The sequence below is a fragment of the Rhyacophila brunnea genome, unplaced genomic scaffold, assembly GCF_057557595.1.
Source record: "Rhyacophila brunnea isolate RB1 unplaced genomic scaffold, BYU_Rbru_1.0 scaffold_20, whole genome shotgun sequence".
NCBI classification, from domain to species: Eukaryota; Metazoa; Arthropoda; class Insecta; order Trichoptera; family Rhyacophilidae; genus Rhyacophila; species Rhyacophila brunnea.
Genome location: NW_028232860.1, coordinates 1,360,914 through 1,379,030, shown reverse-complemented (window position 1 = coordinate 1,379,030; position 18,117 = coordinate 1,360,914). Strand labels below are relative to the sequence as shown.

General features: G+C 34.3%; 2 protein-coding genes across 3 annotated transcripts in view; one reads left to right on the top strand and one right to left on the bottom strand.

Annotated features, from left to right (window-relative positions):
* Acf (ATP-dependent chromatin assembly factor large subunit) overlaps window positions 1-16,643 on the bottom strand; it is a 57,572-nt gene extending 40,929 nt beyond the window's left edge. For both annotated transcript variants that reach the window (XM_085948449.1, XM_085948450.1), the window contains exons 1-7: window positions 16,323-16,643; window positions 14,830-15,177; window positions 13,876-14,077; window positions 9,103-9,319; window positions 2,013-2,260; window positions 1,147-1,432; window positions 33-180 (exon numbers count right to left, since the gene is read on the bottom strand). In XM_085948449.1, the coding sequence (XP_085804575.1) occupies window positions 33-180; window positions 1,147-1,432; window positions 2,013-2,260; window positions 9,103-9,319; window positions 13,876-14,077; window positions 14,830-15,177; window positions 16,323-16,435 (1,562 nt within the window). In that variant the 5' untranslated portion in view covers window positions 16,436-16,643. The remainder of the gene's footprint in view (window positions 1-32; window positions 181-1,146; window positions 1,433-2,012; window positions 2,261-9,102; window positions 9,320-13,875; window positions 14,078-14,829; window positions 15,178-16,322) is intronic.
* A 448-nt stretch (window positions 16,644-17,091) lies between these two features.
* The window catches only part of Polr3A (RNA polymerase III subunit A), a 31,831-nt gene continuing 30,805 nt past the window's right edge, over window positions 17,092-18,117 (top strand). Inside the window, exons 1-2 of the mRNA XM_085948451.1 lie at window positions 17,092-17,213; window positions 17,352-17,487. Coding sequence (XP_085804577.1) covers window positions 17,170-17,213; window positions 17,352-17,487 — 180 coding nt within the window. The 5' untranslated portion in view covers window positions 17,092-17,169. The remainder of the gene's footprint in view (window positions 17,214-17,351; window positions 17,488-18,117) is intronic.

Below are 18,117 nucleotides of genomic sequence, written 5' to 3'. Positions count from 1 at the left end.
ATGAAGGCTTTCATTCAGTGGAAAATAATCACCTTAACACTTCGCTGAAGGTTTGTGAATCAATTGGAAGTTGATTTAAAGATGTTGCCAGGTACGTCTGCGGCCATCTTGATGCGGCGGTAGCAAGATGAACTCCGTAGTCTACATTCATGTCAACATTTTCTGGATTGTCTTTCACATCTGTAATACAAAAATATTGATATCATTGCCGTGGTACAAATCGGAGCAGACGAAGGTTTTCATAAAACTGTCGCCCAAAAAAATAGTTATAGAGATATACAGTAAAACCTCGTTAATAAGAACACGGATAATTCGGAAATTCGCTGTAAATCGAAATTTTAATGTGCGAGTCAGCTTAACTATTCCACTATTTATGTTGAGGCCTAATTGCACCAACATCCTCGCAGATCCAACGATGCATACTAAGTGTCGTGAGCAATCATCGACTTTAAAGAGTAATTACATAGAACAATTCAGCTACCAACAACTCGATCGTGTTGATGCTTGATTTGATTGGTTCATAAATAACCTCAGTCGCCTGTGTTAACAATTATAAAACATCAGCTTGTTAGCAAGTCAGCTTGGTGGCAATCTTTCCTCATATGCTGTTACTTTAAATGCCAATAGAAACTGTTAGCCCAGTCCCACATTGAAAATCGTCTCGACTGGGATAATAGTCATAAATCAAAACTGAGCGCAACATGCAAATTTCTTATGTGCGTACAAGGCCGTGCGAGGGCAGTGAGGTCGCTCGGGAAGCCAAAACGAATGCCGAAGTGTGACATTTCGGGATTATACCTGCGCTGCGTGTCGGGTGAAAATAGTTGCATGTGCCTCCAGATGTTTTTTTCAAACTAAAATATTTTATTCCAGCAGTGTGCGAAGGTCCATAAGATGTGTGTTTTGTGAATGACGATGACGTCACATCGACGTATTCCGTCACATTGCAGGCGAGACGAGTTTTGATGTGAGAGCCGGCTTAGAGATCACATTTAAACAAGAAACATGTTGCTGATTGTATGTACTAGTTAGATCAGTCTATCGGCAACATCTTTGCACATAATTTTATGACTCTCGACTACAACAAAGGCATTATACAAAAGTAATTGTATTTTGAAAAAAGAAAAGACATTTGGTTATGTTCACCGTCGGCGTTCTGCAAGTTCTTGTCTTCATTGCAATCCTCCGCCTCTTCCTCCTGCAGCTTGAATATGGCGGAGAGCAGCATCTGACAGATTTCGAAGAGGGGCCCGGCCACCTCACGCACCGTCAGCGCCCTCCGCAGCAGCTCCACGTCAACGCCCCCGTGGAACGTGTCCTTCAACCAGATGGCCTTGGCGAACACGTCCAAGAATTCAAGGACTGCCATGAACTTGCCAAAGTACTTGTTCGGGATGCCGGCCAATTCGATGGGAATAGTCTGGGGCAGAGGCTGCAATCAATAAATCACAGGATAAAAAAAATTGTGCTTGACATCCATGTGCAGAAGCTAAACTTAATATAATGGGCATTAAAATGCAAATTAAACAATTATGTTAAAACCTATGCAATAGAAAATTAAAATTAAGTGTCGCTTTAAAACTGCTGATCCTTGGTGGAACGGTTAGAGTTATTAGGTATCAACAAAATTTAAAAAAGTTATTTGTTATTTCTAATATAAAGATATTTCTGAGATTGTAACTGAATGCACGCTTTAATAGTAATTTTCATCAAGTAAAATTGTTTATTTTCACACCCAAATTATTGTCAAAAAACAAATATTGAATTTTCAACAATTCATCTGGTAACACTTGATCGTAGGTAATTGGTGGTGGGGGAAAACGGTAAAATTTACTATCCCACCGTGCAATCTTACTCTACTCTACCAAGATCTAGTACTCTACTCTCATCAATTATGTGTTAAACGATAATTAGTACTTGCCAAAGTATACTACAGTTGACTTCCCCGATAAAAACAAGGCTTTATTATTAGCCACTAATATTACAGATGAATTAGAACACGTCATGGTCACCTTATGATCTTCCAATTCCAGGTCATCTTTCTGTTTGTTCCACTCTTTGACGTAAGCAGCGAGCTTCAACGATCTCTCCCTTTTCATGAGCTTCTCCTCAATTTTCTTCTGTCGCATTTCCTCTCCTACCCTCTTCATTTCTTCCTTCAGTGTCTTCTCATCCGCCTGTTTCTTTTGCACCTTCCCCGATTTCTGGTCCAGTTTGTGCAATTTGTCTTTGTTGGCGTCCATTCCTTTAGGTTTAGTACCTGGAATTAATTCATTAACGTTATCATACCTGGTATAAGAGAAGAATCACCAAAGGTGGTGAAGAAAATCATACAAGATGGAGCCTAAATACTATAAAAGAGAAACTGAAAAATGAAGCACTAGGTTCAGAAGGTACTTCAGAAGAGATTTGGCATTTACTTAGGGGTAATTCATGATAATTTACGAAATAAGTTAATCACTTGGTAAATGTGAATTTCGATACTCATACTTGATACGTTGTAAAACAAATTTTAATGTGGTGAATGATAAATTAGACTTTAGATTCTTAGATTCACTCAAAACACTCATATATTAGTTTCTTATTTTACAACCATCCATGATATGAGGCGTCTAATTACAAAAAGCGACAGGTCCACAATTCGATATTTGCGGGAAACAACGTTTTTATGTTTCAAGCTTCAATTATTTGTTTTAACGTGAGATTATTTTTTCCGTTGTATTCTATGTCGAAATTAGAACCAAATGGTAATTTGTTTCAGCCGATAAACTCTTAAATGTAATAAATATAGGCAAAATAAAATTGGACGTAGCGCTACTTGTACCTCACTTTTTAATTTATTTCGCATAAGGCACATATTTCCGTGGCACTGTCATGAGTTTACCGGATGCTACAGCATGGGAGACGCCCTTTCCAATATTGAACGTTGCCTTATTGGTTGGCTTAAGCACGTGCGAAATCAACCATGCTTTAAATAATAAGAAACATGGACTTGGCGCTTTTTGCAATAAATCTAGACTTATATTTTTTTTCGTAGGGTTTTGTCGCGTTTTGGAATTTATAGATCAATACATATTGTGTAAAATTATACAAAGAATACGTGCATATTTTTTTCTTGATTTTGACCTTATGTGGACTTTCGCTTTTTGGAATTAGACGCCTCATATATGGCCATAATTACCTATACATATTGTTTTGTTATGAAGGTATGATTTGTTATATCGAATTAAATAAACAATTTTCTTATTCAATTGTTACTTATGCAACATTTTACATTTGGTATCACAAAATTCCTGTATCCGCAAGTTGATAAATACATACATACATTGCATTCATATTTTATTACCTAATATTAAATTGTTGAAGTATGATAGTTTTTTCTTTTGAAATCGATTTCTTTTATTCTTACATTTAATATTTTGGAATTTTTCAGTCCTCTTTATTTCGAATTAATTTTACTGTACTTGACAGCAATCACAAGATGTTATATTCTGTATTGGCACTTCATAATTACACACAGCCAGTTGTGATTGTTTATCTAAATGTAATAACGACTAATTGATATGTATAAAGAACTTAGGCATATAATGGTACGTTTACATCTGACACTTATACCGTTATACTTATTTTATGTGTCTGACATAAAATTTCACTCACTGTTTACACCTGCATGGATCTGACATAAAATTCTCGTATACTTCTCATTGAAATAAAGTCTCTACACTTTATTCAATGGCAACATTTGGAATAAATATATACGGTGTTTACATATGGCATTGTAACTTATTCGGACACTTATTTCGTATACTTCTCAAAAACGGTATGTCAGTTGTCAATATGGGAATGTCAAAAAAGAAAGCAGCGAGTATTATTATTTTAAGTCTTTTGGCAACAAAAAGGAGGAAAAAACGGTCTAAATGGGTGCGGGAATGGATTCAGCGACGAGAAGAACTAGGTGCCTTCCGTTTAATGTCAGAGTTTAAAATCGAAGATCCAACTCAATTTGTGAACTTTAGTTTGCAAGATTGGACCTTTTGCCAAAAAACAAGACACACAATTTAGAAATGCCATAAGTGTAGAAGAACGATTAACAGTAACATTGCGATATCTAGCACTTGGTAAGAAGTGAATCGTCATTGCATATTCAATATAATTTATCGTAATACGAGTGCAATTGTGGGCCAAAATGAATTAGGTAATAAATACCATTTTAAGCGTATTTTTTTCTTCACAGACTGCATCAGAATTAATCGTATGTGCCGAGAACAAGCGATATTTAATTTTCGCACAAAATCCATAGAACACGGCGCATCCGATTTATTTCTCACTGTCTATGATTTTTGACAGATCGCTACAGTACATTTATTTACGTAAACGTTGGGCATATATTCATGATGTATGATAATTAATTGTACGTTGTTTTAGAAATATACCTATGCACTTCACTACCTGTCAAACTACGAATAATGTATCAGGTACTTGACATAAAACTAGACGGTGGCCTAACTTCGGTGATATGTCGCTGCAAATTCGGAATTGTCGAATACGCGGTGTTTACATTTGCATATATAAGTAGATTGAATAAGTGACAGGTGAGTGTCGACATACGTAAAATAAGTGGCTGGTACAAATATAATTCGTAATAATATAATAAAGTCGATGTTTGACAGATTGCAACTGACAGCCCGCGTTTGTTGATAATTGTCATATGTACTTGTTTTTTTCCGTATTTCATTATGATTCAGTGAATTATTTTCATTATTGTCTAGTGGTATTATCTATTTTACAATTGATCCTATAATTGGTGCTTCATTTTATTCAATCATGACTGCTTTATTTATACTAAACATTGCTTTCGTAGATGAGGCTAATCTACAATGCCGCAAATTTCATAAAAGCGGCGACGCTTTCGAATTCAAGAGTTTTGTTAGTAAATACACATCAGACGTAGATTCATGAAAATCTAATAAATATAATATTATATTTTTAACAACTCAATTTACATGATTGTGCTGGAATCGATTTATGCATAATAATTATATAGTAGGTAGGTATACTATCACGATAACCATTTACTTTTATTTGTTTATATTGTAATGATTATATTTATTCAATAATAAATAATATTCGGCATTCGGATTATCCGGCCATAATGTAGTATTAAATCGAAAAATAAAAGAAATATGAAAATATGTAATAGCGAGTTCAACATATAGGGACTACTAGAGATATCTAGCGGCAAAATGCGAAAATTTATCGTTTATTTGACAGTTAAGCGCCCATAGACATCAAAAAGTGACCATAGAAAAAAAATATTTTTCTGTTTCTATATAAGGAATACTTGTTACAAATAGACGTGCATGTACAAACACCGTTATTTGAATGGAGCATTATGGAACATGAAGCGATTTCTGTATACAGTTTCGCACGCAGCTCCACGAACGCTCGACTAATTAGTAAATTTAGTTGTAAACGGAAACAGCATAAGGTTAGTGGGTAATAAACGATTCAGTTTGGCCTATTCGATGGACGGGGTAAAAGACTCCAACCCCATAGAAGATGGTTAATCTTTGAATATATTGCAATGGTGACTCATACAAACTATCTTAGTAGTAAACTCTTATGTATAAAAATTTATATCGTGAAATTTTTATCAATTTTTATAAAATGTAAGATATAAATTCCATTCAACTATTATCTACACGTAGATGATAACAGTTTGAATTATCCTCAATATTCAATCATTTATGTACATACCTACCTACAATATGCATATATATATAATATATACGTAGAATCGTACGAGGGTGGGTCAATAATTCCTTAGAAAAAAGCATTAAAACAGGTTTTATTTTTGTATTTTTTTTTTATTTCTCAACATAATTTCCTTGGAGCTCAATACACTTGGTTAGACGTTTCTCAATTTTTTTTAAACCGTCAGAAAAATAAGTTTTCGGAAGGTCCTCAAAATAAGCATTTGTCCGATCGATGACTTCTTCATTTGAAAAAAAACGTTGTCCACTTAGCCATTTTTTTAAGTTTGGGAAAAGGAAAAAGTCACTGGGGGCTAAATCTGGCGAATACGGTGGGTGGTCGACCAATTCGAACTTCAATTCTTCAATTTTAGCCATTGATCGTAAACATGTGTGAACACGGGCATTGTCCTGATGAAAGAGGATTTTTTTCCTGTTTAAATGAGGCCGTTTTTCTTCAATTTTGTTTTTTAGCTGGTCCAATAAAGATGCATAATAATCCCCTGTTATTGTTTTTCCTTTTTCCAAATAGTCAATGAAAATAATTCCACGTGCATCCCAAAATACAGTAGCCATAACCTTACCAGCTGATTTTACGGTTTTCGCCTTCTTTGGACATGGTTTGCCTTCGCAATCCACTGCTTTGACTGTTCTTTCGTCTCGGGAGTATAGTGGTGTATCCATGTTTCATCTACAGTCACAAAGCGACGAAAAAATTCATCCGGATTGCGTTGCATGAGCGACAACAGGGCTTTAGAGGCCACCACCCTACTGCGTTTATTGTTGACTGTGAGCAAACGCGGCACCCATCTTGCAGAAATATTTTTCATGCCCAATTTGTCATGTAAAATAGAAATGACGCTACCTTTTGAGATCCCTGTAACCTCAATTATCTCACTCAACTTTAATCTTCGGTCACTTAACACCATATCGTGGATTTTATTGATCATTTCTGGTGTAGTCACCTCTACAGGACGTCCCGAGCGTGGTTCATCCTTTGTTGATGTACGACCACGTTTAAATTCATTTAACCAGTTATAAATAGTTGCAAGTGAAGGAGCAGATATGCCGTGAACTTAATCCAACTCATTTTTTATTTCCTTTGCTGTTAACCCTTTTATATTAAAATGTTTAATAACAACTCTAAACTCAATTTTCTCCATTTTCCATTTTTCCATTTTCCACGAGCAAATTTTTTTTTTAAATGTAAGAGAAACACACAACAACCCGACCAATCTGATTGAAACTTCGCAGCATACTGAATCGGTAGTGCCGCTGCATGAAAACAAACCGCTTGCAGTACTAGTCGCGCCACCTGTCGGCTTTTCTAAGGACTTATTGACCCACCCTCGTAGGAGGAAAATAAATATATTATTGATTGACTGCTAAAATATAATTTTTTTTATATGATAGAATAATATGGAAATTTATTTTATCATAATATTCAGTAGTTGATAAATGAATATTTTTATTAATTGAGTTAGCATTTACTTGGTAGAGTTCCATTTTAAAAGAAATGAAAATATAATTAATATTAAATTCAACAGGTTTTTTAAAAAGGTTTGTCGATAGCTATTTCGGTTGTAACACCATTATCAAAACTATTCAGATAGGCCGTTTGGCCTTTGCTTAAATACTATACGCATAGATAGAGACAGAATACATTTTCTTATTCGTTTAAACAATATTATGACTTTGTATACTTATTATAAATTGTAATATTATTAATACTTTGAAAACCCTAAGTGGGTTTTTAATGGATATCAAAATTTATCGAAAGTACAGTGTTCGAGTGCTTTGGTTATTTCTTATTATATATAGATATATTAATATTTTTATATTGTTACAACAAGAACGGACCTACCTGTGCACAAGAAGTAGAGGTAGTTTAAATATTGTCTACAGCAATGACTCTTAAAATAAGGGCAAATCATCACTCTAATCCAAGGGTGAGGCAAGGGTCTACAAGGGTGAATGAGTCTGAGTGGTAGGATATTCGAATGAGGAAAACAATACTTCCCTACATCTGCATGATATATTTTATGTATTTTGATGTCATCACTTGTCATACCAATGTTTGTTCATAAAAAGAACATTGTTTTTTAAAATCAAGGTTTATACCTAGTATTTCTGTAATTTTATGTGTTTTTAAATGGTCAAACCCTCTGCTTGTATATGAACAAGCATGGCACGTCATTGGTTTTTAATAATTGTGTCATTTTAGGTGTTTTTAAGTACAATCACATCGTATTTTATTTCAAATTTAATTTTAAAATGTACATATCGTTTTTACTGACATTGACTTTGGAGTGATGATATATTATATGCTATAAAAGAGAGCAGTCTGAAAAAGTTTGGGAAACCCCAGTTAGTGTTAACATATCTACTGCCGTTTTGACACATCTTGCCCTTTCTTATTGACTGCCCAAGGTTTCTGATACTTTAAATCCATAATACTTAGTTTATTGCCATACACCGGAACACGATATCTTGTGCCGGCAAATCACAGGTGTGAGTATATAGCCTGGTGAAATACATGACTGTGGATCCAGGGCTGGACCCAAAGATGAAAAATCAACCCTCATACGCTGTCTTGCAGCACGAATGTGTAAATTTTTAATCTACTGCCCGACAAGAAGATCTAGGTGATAGCCGGAAGTCGCTGTCGTCGAAGTGCGATTAACTAAATGGAATGGGCTTGTTAATTCACAGTTTTAACACGTGGACAACTCGTCTATAACCAGAAGTCATTGCAATCGAAGTGCTGTTAAAAACAGGAGGGGCTTATTATTAGTTCACAGTTTTAACACGTTGACAAGAAGATCTTGTTCGACAGACTATAGAAAATTCTTTAATGTAGAAAAACAAAATCCCGTTCTGAACAAAATGATTGATGAAATAATGAAAGTATATCCTAATATCGAGGCCTTAGTGTCAAACGACACTATCTACAAAAGTGCAACTTTACAGGAGAGCCAAAAATCGTTATTTTAGGTTCTTGTAACTCAACAAGGGAAATGTTTATTTAAAACCTAATGTTAATATCTTATAATTTATTGTGTATTGTACATTTATCTTGCTTATGATGATGTTAAAATTTATAGGGATAGTTTTTAAAAAATATGAAAACAAGGGTAACTTATGTAGTTAGCGTTAAACTTTACTGAAGATTTAATAAGAAATTAGAAAAGATTGACATAACATTGTTTGACTATCATGTAGCCGTAAATGTAAAATAACGTTATCTCAAAAAAAAAAAAAAAACACTTTTTTGTAGATAACGTTGTCTGACTTTAAGCACTCGATATGGTAACTACCAAATCTGAAATTTATAAGGGCAAAAGCTTACTATCAAATTTATCAACTTTGGAGACGAATTTGTCCATGCTCTGCTGATGCGACTTCTGGTTGGGCTTTTTCTGACCGTTTGGTAATTTACCCTTGTTGTTCATGTTGTTTACGGTAAACTTATCAAACTTCTTGGACGCGGGGAACACGGGCGACGCACCAGTGAATATCTGGTCGAATTTCACTTTGTTTATGTTGTATTTCATAACGGCATCCTCCTGAAAGACAAATAAAAATTTATTCGATCAAATCAAATCCTACAACTTTCAAAACAATATGTCGGTCTACTCATTCTGGTGATTTCAGTTGACTATACTTAGGCCCCTATGCTTAGTCATACATAAGTAGATAAGTAAGGTAATAAGGTAAAATAAAAAATTACCATATTAACAGAATTATTACGAGGAATAATTGTAAGCCATTCACAAAACTTATTGGGTTTCTGAACTGGATTAAATACACACCTGCGGCCGACTACTTTATATTTAAACAAAGATGGGTGATTGATAAGGATTCAAGTAGACTAGACAAAATATATCAAATTTAAAATTCTATTAGACGAAGCGGTCCAGATTATAACATTATTAAAATTACTTGGTACTGTTCGGTTATCAGGAATACAATGGAAAACACATTTTGAAAATACCCGATATAGTGGATTATTTGTTAGTTTGGGTTAGTTTAGGTTAGGTTAGGTTAGGTTGTCAGCCGACATTTCTTGCGACGATTATGTGACGTCACAACTATTTCAGTCCGATCGTAAATGTCGATTTTGTATGAAATTGCGAAGCCTACCTCTAGACGAAGCTATAATGAACATGTAATAAGTCCCGTAGTACAGTCTGAGCGACTTACAGCCACTCAGAGTGAACTATGGATGATTTCTTTCAGGTGGACCAAACGGTCTTGTAAGAAGAATGTGAGTAATTAAAAAATAAATAATAATATGTAAACGACTTATGTGATATCATTAGCTAAATGTTGTAAACAAATGTCAATTCATAACTAATCCATTTTTGAATTACATAAAATCGAATTTTGTTTACGTGAAAGAATTTGAAATTTCACTTGCAATGTTTTTGACGCAGAATATTGTAAAATATCTTGAATAAATAAAATATAATATCAGATGACGTCGTAATTAAAATCTAATGATTGGATGTTGTGAGTAACGGCTGCACACACTAAATTTAAATAATAAATTAATGTAATTAATTATAATAAAGTATGTACGAATTTAGTACCTACTTTTGTAAAAAGTAGATAAGGGAATTACGAGAATCGAAAATCTAATAATGTACGTCTGAGGACATTATTATTTTGTTAATTTACAAATAAAAATTATTTCTTAGATCTGTCAATTAAGCCCTACAGATCATTTTAAAATTGTAAAAAGTTACTCTAAACAGGTAAATTCCAAACCTTGCAAACCTATACTTGTCGTAGGAATATTACTTAGATCTAAGAGCGGAATGCAGAAACATTTGTCATAACTAAAATTTCCTTAGCAGAAAACACTATGCAGAAACACTGTCCTTAGTTAAGATCATTTTTATTGAAAATAATACCATATTTAAAAATTCTCGTTAGGTAAATTAGGTAAATTATTTTATTATTGTTAAACGATGACAAAAATATGACAACTGCATTTTATTAATGCAATAACTATAAATACATATTAATATTTAATTATAATACTCTTATGTTTCCGTTATAAGTCATTATACGTGATTCCACAGGCACCACAAGATTTTTTTTTAACATGGTAACACTAGCATCAAGTGTCATTCTTCATCTCGTATTTTCTATTTCTGCGGGCTGGCGTATAAAAATAAAATAATATTCTGCAAGTACATGCCAAACGAATTAACACTATCAATATCCATATTGAGATACATTGTTAAATGAATTTGAGTGTATGGACTGTGTTATAGACATGCGAATTTATTTTGACAGCAGCTGTCAGTGGTAAATGGTAATACAGAAGGGGGCGTGTTCATAACAAAAGTAGTCTATGGTTAAGGATTCCTTAACTCTATACTCAGGATTGTCTATAGTTAAGTCATGCTTTTCGGCGACTTATCCTTAGGAACGAAATCTTAGATTGTGCATTCCGCTCTAAAACTTTATCTCGAGTTTATAGTGTCCCATAAATGTAATTGTATAAATTTGAATCGTACCTACCCCTTGACAGAGTAGAACCGGTGCGGAAGGTACGGGTATAAAAGAAAAGACGAGATTGAATTTTGACTCATTCTCTTTACTATGATATGCCCGAACAGTTGATTCTGACGTGCGTATTAACAATACACACCGTTTTAAACCGACAATTTTTCATTTTTCATTATTGTAATCCTGATAAATGAATCAGAAGATATTTATCTAATCTATGTCAAAAGTACCAGAAGGACTTTTGCGATGATTATGAAACTTGTTTCACCTATAGATACCTGTAGGCCGCTTGTTTTTACCTAATTAAATACTCGTAATTTTCCGGAAAAGCAGGGAAATAAACCGCTTTTCCGTAATTGGTCCAAAGACCTGAATCCTGGTCTGATGGAAAGAGGCAGAAAAAGGCCCCATTGGTCTATTTTTCCCATGAGACATGTACGGCTTTTTCTTATCTTTTTCTACACTTTAAGTTAATAAAATCTATATTTCAATGACAAGTCTTTGAACCCTTACGCATAGACATAATTTCTTAATCAAAATTATGAACGATTCTTTAGATAATCGATGAAAACATAAATTTAGAGTGGGGGATTTTTGCATCTCTGACGTCAGTTTTTCGGGGAGACCCCATATGATGGGTATAAAAAGATGTGTTTTTCTATACAAAATCAATCGTCGAACTTCAACATTAGAGGAAAGTCCTCTGAACCTGTGTAGCTCCCGGGGAGAATCACAGAATAAAATCGCGTAGTTTGAAAATTCATCGGAAATTTTCTACGCGAAAATAAACGTCGCGTCATACCCGTGACGTCATCGTAAATTGTGACGTTGATATTAAATGCGTCGATGGAAAATATTCGTACATAAACGAATACGTCACTAAGTACTGCGTCATAAGTACTTCGCGGATTATCTATAAATGGAACATGGTTTCCCAAACTTTATAGTCGGCGACTCAATAATATATAAGTGTGTAGCTATATAAATAAATATAAAAATAAGTTTATATAATAATTATAATAATTGTTTAGAGATAAAATATAGTGTTAAATTGTTTATAAATACTAACTATAATAAATAAATCTATGAAAAGATAATTTAATAAATATTTAAAGCCGTATTGTCAAAGAGTTTTATTTTGAAATAATTCCTTGATCTTTTTCACGGAGAAATAATCCGGTATAGAAACTGGGTGACAGTTGAACAGCTGTTTTTGACATTTCGTGCACGTGGGTACGAAACAAAATTTAATTGAAGGTTAATAAAGTATTCGAAGGATCCTGACGTCAGCCTATTACTAGGTGGCGATTCTTTTTGGACAATTAATATAATATTGTTACGGTGTGTTCAATAGTGCCGAAAAGAACTTTAGCTGACTACCCCCTCCGACTTAAAGTTCAGCTAGCCCGAGCAAGGGTTCTCAACCTGGTCTAAGGGCAGGGCCGGTTGAGGGTATAACGCCCTTGTGGTTATACCAGGACTGGGGTAATGTCATTAGGTTAGGTTAACCTAACAAATAATCCAGTTTATCGGCTATTTTCAAAATGTGTTTTCCGCTGTATTCCTGATAACCGAACAGTACCAATTACTTATGTGTGAAGATATGGGCAATCACCACTCGGACATGCTTTTGTATCATGACCTTAAACTCTTGACTCAGTGGCATCATGAGGTAAAGTCTTCGTTAGAATATTTAAATTGCGGTATGCAAATTTGTTGGATTATAGATTTTCGATTAACAAATGTTATGAGAATATAAAAATTGTATATTTCGCTGACATTTACAAAATAAACAAAGTATGATTATCATCTAAAGTAAAAAACGTAGGTACAAGTTTAATTATGAGGGATAAAATTTGAATCTCAGCTAAAAGTCCTTTCCAACATTTACGGATATTGTTGAAAAATCCAAATTTGAAAAAACTTTTAAGTGATGCAGCATTGCTAACAATCTGGATGCGAGTGGGGATGACATTTAGGATGAGGAAGAGGAAAATAACATGACGAAACATCAAGCATTAATGATTCAAGCAACACACGATAATCATAAATGATAAGAATATCTGAATAAAGATTTTATTTCCCAATAATGTACTGTAAATGTTTTTTAATTAATTTTTTCCTTCGAATAATTTATCAAAAATATATACCTAATATGTAGATTGCAATATTATTCAGCACAATAAAGGCATGCTAAAAATACTTTCATAATAAACCAATATGTTTTTTTTTGGATAAGGAAAGAGCATTTAAAATTTTGATATCACCTGAAGAAAACGGCCACCGATGCATAATAATATTATGTTGTATTATATTAATATAATATTATATTATGTTGTATATTATACAACGTGATAGACCATCCGTGCATTGAATAAAAATTGTCTGGAATTATTTTATTAGCCTATAGCGTCCTAAGAGTTGTTCACACTTTTAATACCACTGACATACACAATGAGAATCACTCGATGATAAAGATTGCCGGTTGTTCTTCATACAATTCTCGCCTTTTGATTATCATCCCTCTATACATTACGGTGACTATGCACCATGTCTAGGAGTGGATGTAATAATATATTCCTGACGATATCAGCTAAATTACCTTTATCCTAATGACGCCTCCGGGTCCCTGTTCCACAAACTGTTTGAGGAAGAGTTTATTTTTGTCTCTGGTGAAGATGCCCCGTGTGCGGCGGACTCTGTCATGGGAGACGATGCCTACCTGGCCCTGCCCATCACCGTCCTCTTCAGTATCAAACTGTTCCACTTCATAACTGTACAGGGATGATGATTTACTCGGTGATCTGAAATGTAGTCAAAGAATATTGCTTGTTCGTGTTCCAACTTTTATATATAATTGTAAAAACCTTAGCAATATCTATATTATAACCTTACCACTATGTAATGGCTACGGACATGTTAGTGGCGGAGTACGGAACTACGTTTCCCGCCACACTTTCAGGTATATTTTTACGACCCTGACCTCCGCTAAAGAATTGACAACTGCATACAGCGCCATAAAGCCAATATATAATGGTTCTACTATAATAATAAAATTTATATGTGCTTTTTCTATTTCCTTTTTGATAAGCGTTATAACAATTTCCGCAATACTACAAAAAAAGTGTTTCGTCAGACAGACATCTGTTTTTTTGTTCTGTTGCAAGTTAAAAACAATAAGGACCAATATTGATGAAACTAGCACAAGTTAACAAACTAATTTAGCTTAATTTTGATATCTCAAAAAGTTTCGCAGTTACGATATAAAACTATTAAAGAAATGCACTTGCAACATTTCACCGCAACTAGGTAAAGTGCTCAAATAGCAGTGGCGGAGTGGTGAGGTGAGATGCCGGTAGAGACGTGCCCCTTCATCCAATCCTTGTCGATTGTTTCAATTATATGTAATTGATTATTCATAGAAATGGAACGGCTGGGTACAGGGTGCGTACCTAGACCCAATCATTGTCTATGGTCTGTCTTCTTTATATCCGTATTTCACGCAGACGAAATCCTGGGCTATCGCTAGTGTAATATAAAAACAAAAGTAGCTTACCCGGGTATAGTTACAATGACTTCTGGTGCCTGTTTGGGAGCTGTGACGGACAATACGTGACCTTCCGACCAAGAGTCGCCTTCGAGACAAGCCTCGACGGTTTCACCGACGAAATATCTGTCCCGCACAAAGTTGAAGACGTCGTCCAGCATCTCGGCGAAGGTACAGCGTCTGGTCTTGGATGCCAGGTAGAGGATGGGGATCCGGAGCTCCATGGGGAAATCACGCAGTGACAGTCTCGCATTCTTTTCGCTCTCAAGGGCTTCAGCATATGTGAGATTTGGCTTTCCGGTCATCTCGCATGACCACACCATGGAGTTGACCAGAATGATTCGCTCACAGTATTCCCTTAATAGAAAAGATTATGTTCAGATGTCTATCATGTCGGATCGCCTATTTAGTAATATCATTATTGAGTTTATTGATGATTTTTGACTCGATAATATATCCCAGCATCGGTAATTTTGAGAAAATCAATTTAAATTGGAAAACCTGCCCATAACAAAGTGCCTGGCCCCATGGATTCAGTGCATAGGTGAGCGCACCTCCATCAACATAGTAAAATAATTTCAAACTCTCTTGCCTGGCTTCAGAGAAAGCTATGAGTTTGAATCTCATAGCTGGCTCAAATTCACATATCGTCATTGAAACTAGAAAAATGTGTAACTACGTTTTAATCGAAAATTGACTTTGAATGCCATCTAGTGGCCATTAATATCTATCTGTCTTGCAAATGGTGTACCTAATTCCAAAAAAATTGTAACATTGTTAAATCATAGATGATTTAACTCAATAGCCATATATTTGTACACAAAACTATAAGGTTTTTTGTCTCTCCTGTAAAGTAGTGTTATTGAAGTTACACATTTTTTTAGTTTCAACGACGATATTGTTTTCGATCCGCAGCAAATACTCAATGGGTTGATTAAATGGCCAACAACCATTACTAGGAAGTCTGTTATAATAATCTATGACCTATGACAGTAGTGTAGGAAAACAGTTATGTGATTTTTGTGTAATGAGTATTGGAGGAGTTTTACTGGCCTAAAGGTTGTGTCTTGGTTAATTTTGTATAATACAACATTTAATTAACATGCAATTTTATTTAAATATCTTATCACAGCTTTGTTTGTAGCTAAAATTATGGATATTTTCATTAAAAAAAACTAAAAAAATGTGAACTTTGTGTAATGACTAGCACGTAAATGCGCGAAGTACAGGTGGCTATAATAAACAAACATTGTGCTAATGAAAGGTTGATGAATAGGTAGTTGTTTGTTAATAATTAATTAGTTTTGAAATTAAATAAACAAAAAGCGGTAATCTCCTGAATAAAACATAACCGACGCTGCGAATGGACCTAGCCGAAATTGGGTTACGCATAGTTCGTTGCGTCAACTACATAGTCAAGGAGGGTTAGTAAAATACACATTCGTAAAATTCTGTTATTTTTTGAATATTTTAAATCAAAGATGCAAAATGAAAGTACGCACTCATAGTCGCGGAAAATCTCGCCAGTTATTTCGCAGTGGAAGACCTCCTCGTCGTCCCTGAGAAATTCGAGGCCCGACGATTTCTCAAAGGCTTTTCTTTTCAATAAAGGCATGTTTGACGATCTCAGAACACAACGGTGGGAAATTGGTATTTGACACAAAGACAGCGGCAATTTAGTTAATTACTGAATAAACAATGACCGTTTGACAATTATATCACTTGAAAGTAATCCATGACTTGAGATATTGTGCACAGTTATTAATTAAATAGCCGAAAAATTATCACGGCTTTCAGTTGACAAGCCAAAAACGGCGCGCTCCGTGGGAAATACAAGAGCACAAAAAATTAAGTAACACTATGGTAACTGGTAACAGAAAATAATAGACAGTCAACTCGACCGCGTAATTATTTCCGGGTTGTTTTGTTCAATATATTTTTTACTTTTGATACCTACTTAATTCAAAATATAAACTAGGTAATACCTACAATATTTTAATATTATATTAAATCAAATATTGGCATCTTTATTCAACAAAACTATACGTAGTAATTTTACAAATCTTTTCTGTAAATAAAAATAAATTATTTAAAATTACTTAATTTATGTGAATTAAAAAAAAAAAAAGTTTTTTATATTCTAGGTATTTAATCAGAGGGCTTAAATAATTAATAATAAAAAACCAAAGAATATTTTTCAAGGACGAACATCTGGTTGGCATAGACAATAATAATTCTTCGCACTTTCTGTACTGCAGTTTCTTGACTTTTGACAGTTGAAGAAAATTTTGACAACGCGTTGGCCGGTGGCATGTCACTTTTTGTATTGTGATATTATAATATGCAAAGATGCCTAAAGAACAATACAGAGAGACAGACGTCGCCAGAAAAATGTAAATATTCAATCTTAATCCTAACCATGCTATCATTAATTCATAATTAAGTATTCCAGCCATATATATTTTAGGTTATATTTACAAATTAGAATGGCTTTACGATTCTGTTATTGATGACTTTTATTATTTTTTTAGATCGCACGTGACGTTTGGAGTGGATAGTGCGGCAAATATACAACAGCAGGCACATTTACATGTAGTTACAAGAAATCTGTACGCACAAGATGGTCAGCGAACTCCTGCCATGTATGGAGTCTTGGACAGACGTATGGTAATTAAAATTACACCAATTTTTGAATAAAATGACTACGTCGTGTGAATTTACATTTCGGTAAAGCTACAGTACTCCATATAATTTTTGTGATCAAACCAAAACGTTACACAACCTACTGTAACTCTAAAATAAGTAGGTTGTTTTAGGTTTTAGTTTGGTATTTTGCCTAATGTAACTTTATCTACATTTCTTCTTTTATATTTCTTAGTCCATATCTGCTCCTTAGGTAGAGCATATCGACATATCACCTCAAACCCTGGTTTCTAAGAATGCCTATCACTCATAACTTATCTTGAATATTCCCAGACGCTAGTATTCCGTTTATCTGGCTATATACACCATGTGGACAGTAATTTAGCAACATTTCAGGATGCTATAATTTAATTTAATAAAAGACACTATAATAGATAAAAAATATTATTTTATCTTTAAAGTATCCAAAGTTATGTATGATTTAATTGCTTAACCCTGACTTGGTGTACCCGTAGCATGTAGTTGTGCCAGGCGCAAAACCCATAATAACTAGTGACAATTTTTTCGAGCAGCGTGACCACTTAACCATCTACAGGGGATCGACATGTTGCATGTATTGCCCAATTTAGTTAGGGGGCGATACCACCCAGACCA